This window comes from Clupea harengus, chromosome 5, assembly GCF_900700415.2.
Source record: "Clupea harengus chromosome 5, Ch_v2.0.2, whole genome shotgun sequence".
Lineage (NCBI taxonomy): Eukaryota > Metazoa > Chordata > Actinopteri > Clupeiformes > Clupeidae > Clupea > Clupea harengus.
Genome location: NC_045156.1, coordinates 24,562,597 through 24,570,110, shown reverse-complemented (window position 1 = coordinate 24,570,110; position 7,514 = coordinate 24,562,597). Strand labels below are relative to the sequence as shown.

The following is a 7,514-nucleotide window of genomic DNA, read 5'->3' as shown; positions in this document are numbered from 1 at the left end:
TAGATGGTCATTACAGTTTGTCTGGTTTCTTTCTGTCTTTCTTTCTTTCTTTCTTTCTTTCTTTCTATCTATCTAGTGCAGCAGTACCATAAACACTTTATTTATGTTGATCCACATGACATCCAGTGACATTTTTGAGAAAATCAAAAGACTGCTGGAGTATAGTAATGTTACAGGAATGTGTAACATGACTCTAGGGTCACATAAAGAGCCATTCACTTTTCTCACACACTTCATGTATCTCACACAAGCCAACTCTACAGAAGATGTCAAACCAATAAGAGACATTATCAGCCAATTAGTTAGTTAATCAGTATTTGTGGCCACTGTCTCCTGGTCGTGGGCTACTTTCACCTATAAAACAAATGTTTTAGTGTGACCTAAATATTTATGGTCCATTTTTTCTCAGTAGCAGAGCTGACCCAGCAGTATACTAAAAGTGAGTTAGTTGGGGTAATGGGTTTATCTTTAAATAAACAGTTTGCAGATGCTGACTGTGATTGAGTGACACTTTCTGTGGGAAAACCAAATGGTCCGCATGTTTGCAGAGGCTTCCCAGAGTTAGAACCATCAAAGCAGACACTTTCACAAACACCCCCTGACACATCTAAACTCTCCTTAAGGGCTCAGCTGCACCAACAATACTGACCTGACCTGCAGCCTCCAATAAAACTTAAAAAAACAAACCAACCATACACACACACACACACACACACACACACACACACACACACACACACACACACACACACACACAACACACACACACACACACACACACACACACACACACACACACACTTTGTTATATTGGTTTCACTGACTCCTTAGCTCACACATTTGGAGGTGTCAGTCCAGCAGCTACAAAAAAACAACAATTCCAACAACAATTCCCACTGGCACAGTTTGTTAATTATGCACAATTTAGGACAGTGGATAAAGTAATTTATGGAGGCAGATAATTAGGACCTAAACCATATCAAATTCAATTTGAAATTGCACCAAGCACATGCATTCTATGCTTCTACATAATCACAGAAAAAGAGGGCTACAGGTAAACTGAATCACATTTACTGAAGACACAATTATATTACAGAGCTTCCATTTGTATTAGTATTTCAGCATATTACCTTAACTGCCATGTTCATTTTTTTATGAGTGTCTATCATCGTCTGGTCAGATCTTTAAACACTGTTTTGATAATAATGCTCGTTGCTTGGTTAATTTCTGTGGCGTCTGAACTATCACAGCATCAGGGAGAGATGAGAGGTATGGGAGCACTGTGATACCTCAGCACTGACTGGCAATGTAACAGCATCTCAAGAGATAAAGAACAGCCACATCCTGAAATTTGAAATTACCGTAATTTCAGCTTGCTGGCTACCCAGCCAACTATGCTATCAAATCACTTGTTCTCATTCTGAAAACCTCACAAATGAAAAATAATCCCCATTTCCAGTGACTCAACAAGCCTGACAAGCCTGTGTGAGTCTATTTGTTTAAGACTGGTCAGAGGTGTATTGTACTGCAGAAGTGAGGTCCTAGAGGTCTGGATCAGGAGTAGGGGCTCTCTTGGGGGTTGAGAGAGGAAGAAGTGCTAATCTAGGCCACAGGAACCAATCACCTGGCTGGGTGAGAGCACTGATGAGGGGTGTAAGAAGAATGGTTGCGTGTCAGAAGTCTTCCTGTTGTTGGGGGAAAGGTTTTTAAATGTCTCCGGAAGTACAGTGTAATTATACGCCCTCCTCCAGGCATGTGGGAAAAGTTGGCCTGGTTGTCTGTCGTCAAAATAGCTCTATTATCTACCTTGAAACACTTCACCCAAATTGAGGTTGAGTGCCAGACCAAATACCACACCACCACTGCACAGGGTATTTTGGCAAACATTTCGATCCAGTGCTTTGTGTATGGATGTTTGGTTGCCATTAGTGCCAGTTTTGGCTAAAATGTAGTAATACCAATCACCAGAAGCAATGGCAATTTAACATAAGCCCTATTTAGCTTTAACTGTGATTTTTAAGATTGCATTATATGAGTGCATTTCCAAATATGTCTCTAGACAACACCAACGGTGCTTTAATCTGCCTATAGAACCAAAACTTCCCCATGCAATCCGAGGAATAATCTGAATGCCATTATTGGGCATTTTATATCATTAACAAATATGTCATTAAAGATGCAACAGAAAGTCAAAATAAACACGATTCTGATTCTGAAAGCATTGTTTTTTTTGTTTGTTATTGATTTTTTAAGTCACAAGATACGTAACATTCTTCACAGAGATGACCAAACTCATTCGTGAAATTGAAAGTTTGTGAGAGTAATTACATACATGACATATTCGGCCCTTTCAAACATGTAAATCTTTCTGTCTCCAATTGAATCCCACTGTTTGAAACTCACTGTTCAGAGTGCTTTAAGTTTCAGTGATGAAGATAGCAGTGCCTAGGGTCTCTGACAAATAGAACCCAAAGATAACTAAGTGAAACAAGAACATATATTCAATAAAAATATGTTGGGTAGCTAGCTACGTTCATCGTGACTAAAAGGACAGTGTTTATTTTTTCAGAGAATACTGGAGTACATAATAATCAAGTTTAGTTAGCAGACACTTCCTGTCACCCACAGTACTGAAGTTCGTAACCTGACATATTCAATGACTGCACGACCTGGTTCATCCAAATGGTGCAGGGCTTCTCCCCCTTATGTGAATGGTGTTTTGACTACAGCTACATTGACTGCATTAATTTGCAGACAAATTACATCCCATTTGTTTACAAACAAATGTGTTGGGGGTGGGGGTCAAATGTCAATTGCACCAACTGGTCCTTCCAGACATTCTTGAACAGAGATGTTGGTCCATTTGAACCCATGACTGTATATGCAATTACTGGCCTAGATGGGCAGTTGCTGCAATTCCATTTGTCTCCACAGGGAGGACAGACAGACACTACTCAGTCTGTGCCTAAAGATTTAACTGTCTATAGTTTGAAACTGTTGCATAAGTTTTACATAATTTTGTTCACATATAATCAAGGAGACAGTGCCATCACTGAATTTAATCAATACTCACATGCCGCCCACCGAGAAGGCATGGATAGTGACAGAGGTCTCACATTGGAAAACCTATCTGTACATCCTCTCCTCTCCGATGCTGATTCTAATTACCTGCGTAACTCAGCATTGGCACATGCTGCCTCCAGGTCATATCTCAAAGCAGATAAACACAACACACATGCGCTGTAATAAATGGGGCACCTTAAATGTAACATAACTTGTGTGGATGCTGTAGAATACGATGCAGTTGTCAAATCCATGAAAGATGAATGCTATAGCCTATTATTTCCCTTGCTCAGTTAATTTGGGTTGCACAGTCAAGTCTCAGTATTATAACAGGGAGAATGCCTTTACAATGTCCCCTTAAAAGATATATTTTGTGACATCTAGCTGGCCTTGTGGTGTTTCCTATGCAATAGAGCTCAGCTGTTAAAAGTACATATCCTTTAGTAATTCATGTATATTACTGTGTACTGATTATAAGTGTAATAAATGGTAAATTTAGCTGTGACACTATATGGTAGAGAGCAGTGGGCTAGGTCTGTCTTGTTGAGGTACATTTCACACCCCAAAAAAAAAAAAAAACTAAAGATCACCAAAAGTTAAATGTCTGAATGTAATGCTTTTGTAGCACATTAATTATGTCAGTGTGAGTGACCAACAGTGACTAATGGTTCACTAAACTCCCTGCGTTAGAAGTGGAACAGCTGACTTCTGATCCTGATCTCAGGTTCTATATGAGGAGCCAGATTAGGCTAAGAATAGCGTGAAAAGCACAGGACTCTAAGCAAAATATCTGCATTCAGACGTGACCGAGGCACTACACAGTCCGCAGTGTAGGCCTCTCTCCAAATTCTGATGACTTTTCAGGAGACCTAAATGGGTCAGCTGGATCTTTGACAGTGCACAAATGTCATTTACTTTCTGCTGAGGCTGCCTGTTCACCTGAAACTGCCATCACTGTTATGACACAGCACACACAGGCACACTTAACAAGATCATTTATGTTATATTCACAATCTGCATGTATAACAAATAAAGATTTAAAAAAAAAAAAAAAAAAAAAAAAAAAAGATTAGTAAGATGTACAGTATTTGCTTTTCTTTTTTTTCTTCGTATCATAACGTCTGGTCTGCATGGTGGGTGGCACCCGCCTGTGCATCCATCTCTTCTGTCCAGTGGGATCTCCTGCCGGGGAGCACTCACCGACTGCTGCAGCAAAAAGGAAGGGGCATGGCCTATAGGTGGGGTTAGGGCACTGAGGATGGATCTGTTTTCATTTTTCAAGAGTCTTGCAAAAAAAATGGGAAAAGTCTGTGTACATATGCAGGTGGGGGTGTTGTGTATCTGCGTGTGCATATGTGCCAGAGTGGTGTAGTTCAATGTGTTTGTGTGTGAGTGCGAGTGTGTTTCTGTTTAATGTAGAGCTGTGTTGAACAGTATGGAGGGATGGTGGCTGTAGATAAGGAGGAGCATGGAGGAGGTTTGGGGTGTGGGGGGGGGGGGGGGGGGTCAGTTGCTGTAAAGCTGGCTTTCTGGGGGTTGGGGCAACTTCATGTTCTCCTTGCACATCATGAGTCTCCGAAGCTCCTGCAGAACCACACGGATGCTGTACGAGCTCTGCCACTTGGACAGTGATGACACCGCTCGCATGTCAACCTAGGGGAGCCGAGACAAATACAAAATGTATTCCAACACACACTCACTCTCACACACACACACACACACACACACACACACACACACACACACACACACACACACACACACACACACACACACACACACACACACACACACACACACACACACACAAAAACACGCTAATAAGAAAGACAGTGATCCTAATGATATCAAAACAAGAGCCCCAATGGGTAGCTATACATATCCTTCAGCAAATGTTCTGGCGCATTTTATAAATTAAGGTAGTCAGGGGCTGTCTGCTTTGACAAGAAGGACCTCTTTGACTGACATGCAAAACAACCAACCACAGACAAAAGGGCCTCTATACTCCATGTGAAAGCAACAGTCTATGACTGGCCATTTTGTAGTGTTGCTCAAGGAGGGAAGTGAGTGACTAATTCCCACAGTGCTGCCAATATAGCCAGCAACACACATAAGTATGCTACTGTAGCGGGCCATCAAGGGCTGAGATTATCCAATCTCAGAGCAGGGAATCAAAAATCACTATGCTGAGTGGGTTCTTCAAACGAGTGAATTTAAGAGATTACAAATGACAAAAATGGTTATATGCATTTTGTCATACATAGTTAACCAGCCAGTATATTAAAATTCAGAACATGAGGACAACTCACCACTCCATTCGAGTTGTGCACGCCGTTCAGATTGATCTTGGTCAGGAATCGGACCAAAGGGGGTATCTCCGGGTATCTCGGTCCACATTCCAACTTCAGACTGTAAATCCTGTTCTCAAAAATTGTCTGGGAAAGGCAGAGAAAGAGCAGCTAATGAACATGAACACTACAATATGGAGACCACATCTGCACACCACACTGTCAGCACCCTACAAACAGCAATGGGTGAAATTAAAGTGGGTAAGGTTAGGCCAGGTGATGTGTCAACACTGACCCACAACATCCTGTTGAATGACTCTTAACATGAGCCTCAGAGTGTGTGAGCTTAAGGGACCGTCTTACCCTGGGGGGACCTATAATAGTTCCGTTCCAGCGTGTGAGCGTCATGTCCTCGTCGTCCTCCAGACCCCAACTGCAGGTCCCATCACCAATACCCTTCTGGCCCTCCTCCAGTTCTTCCAGAAGCCGGAAGTTTCGTGGAACTTTCACGCCTGGGGAGGTCATAGAAACACACACTTATCAACTGTGAACTGGACATCTCTGCAGTGACAAAAGAGCATCCAGGCAGATCCAAAATGAAGCACAAGGCATACTGCGGTCAGAAGGTGTACCGTTTGGCCTCTTTGCTTTAAAAAAAAAAGAGAGAGAACCAGGATTTAGACTGTTTAAAGGTTGTATTCTGGAGACTGAAAACTGCTGAGTCTTCCTTCAGTTCCTTATTTCTGCCACCTGAGGTGTTTTGCTTGCCTATGTGACTCTCCAGTCCATTGGCTACAGTAATGCATTACAGTGAATAACATGTCTGCTGCTACACAACAACTAAATAAAACAACCAATAAAAAGGCTAAAAGTATCGTAATTGCATCCCCTGGTGTATGAACTGTACCCAAACCACTCTGGTGTTCACCAAGCCGACCAATGCACCTAAAGTGATTATCCCAGGCTAATCAGTGCCCAACGTGACCCACTGCTAATACCTATTTTGACAAATTATTCTAACAAATTACCGATTTAAAAATCACTTTAAAACCTTGGATTCACCAAACCTGAATATAACTAAATTCGTCACACCACAGCAATCGAATGATGAATTGTATGGGACAGTCGAACGTAAACACAATTAAATAAGTAGCACATATTCAGTCTTTTATTGAATACCAAGCCACCCTCGTGTTAATGCAGAATGCTGCTGCTCAGCATGCTGAGAATCATGAACCCTGAAATAGGCAGGTTGAGTCGTTCTGTCATGACGCTGCAGTTGAATAAGCTAACTATTAGCTGCATAGCTAGCTAGCGGTCTATTGGAGAAGAGGCTAAGAATAACATATTCTGACTACTGTGATATTCTAATCATAAACCACCACAGAGTAACACGTAATATCAAACAACATGCAAATGGAAACACTCATTTTCCGCACAGATACAGGCGTTTCATTTGCACACCACCAACAGCTTGTTGGTGCCGCAAAACACCCGGCAGCAGCAATGCAAGTTCGGAAGCAGAGGGAGGCAACCCACCCACATTTCTGGGAAAGGAGTGCTATATATTCTGGACATTGCAGAACAAATATACGTGCGTCTTATATCGATAAAACAACAAGGAAATGAAAGCATGTCCGATCAATTCGAATACACTATGATTTCACTGACACAAAATATAAATGTAAAATGTATATTCGTTTACCTGATCCGGCGGCGCCCGCCATCTTGTCGCTGTAAAGCGGGGGCGCGCACGTACATCTAGTGATTCCAAGACTCAATTGAACAAATTGTAGTAGGGTTACTGAAATGATGCTGTTTGTATGCAAAACATTTTGGCATGACAGTGATTGATAATGGCTGTCAATTCTTGTAGATATCACGAAAATGAATGTTCTGAGGGGGAAAATGTAGTTATGACTCTCCAGAGCTCCGTAATAAAGAAAATTATGTTATAAGGAAACTATTGTCAAGCCTACTACTGAGATGAGCTGCCCACACCTTAGGCCTAACCTACATTGAAAAAGTGAGAGGACCTAGGATATGTTAGAGGCTGAATTACTAAAATCACTTGGGCTACAATAAAGCCCAAGCTTTAACTGAGGTAGGCTCTGCATAGAAGGCTAGGCTACTTGTCAAACCGGTCATGTCATAATAAGGCCT

The 7,514-nt window shown here is 41.7% G+C and overlaps 1 protein-coding gene across 1 annotated transcript; it reads right to left on the bottom strand.

Annotated features, from left to right (window-relative positions):
- Positions 1–2,219: 2,219 nt before the first annotated feature.
- On the bottom strand, positions 2,220–7,146 carry ube2v1 (ubiquitin-conjugating enzyme E2 variant 1). The gene is made up of 4 exons (XM_012822674.3): positions 7,057–7,146; positions 5,715–5,863; positions 5,373–5,498; positions 2,220–4,716 (listed from the first exon to the last, which is right to left on the bottom strand). Exons 1-4 carry the CDS (start codon positions 7,076–7,078, stop codon positions 4,570–4,572), a joined length of 444 nt encoding a protein of 147 aa, XP_012678128.1. The 5' UTR covers positions 7,079–7,146; the 3' UTR covers positions 2,220–4,569.
- Between the last annotated feature and the right edge of the window lie 368 nt (positions 7,147–7,514).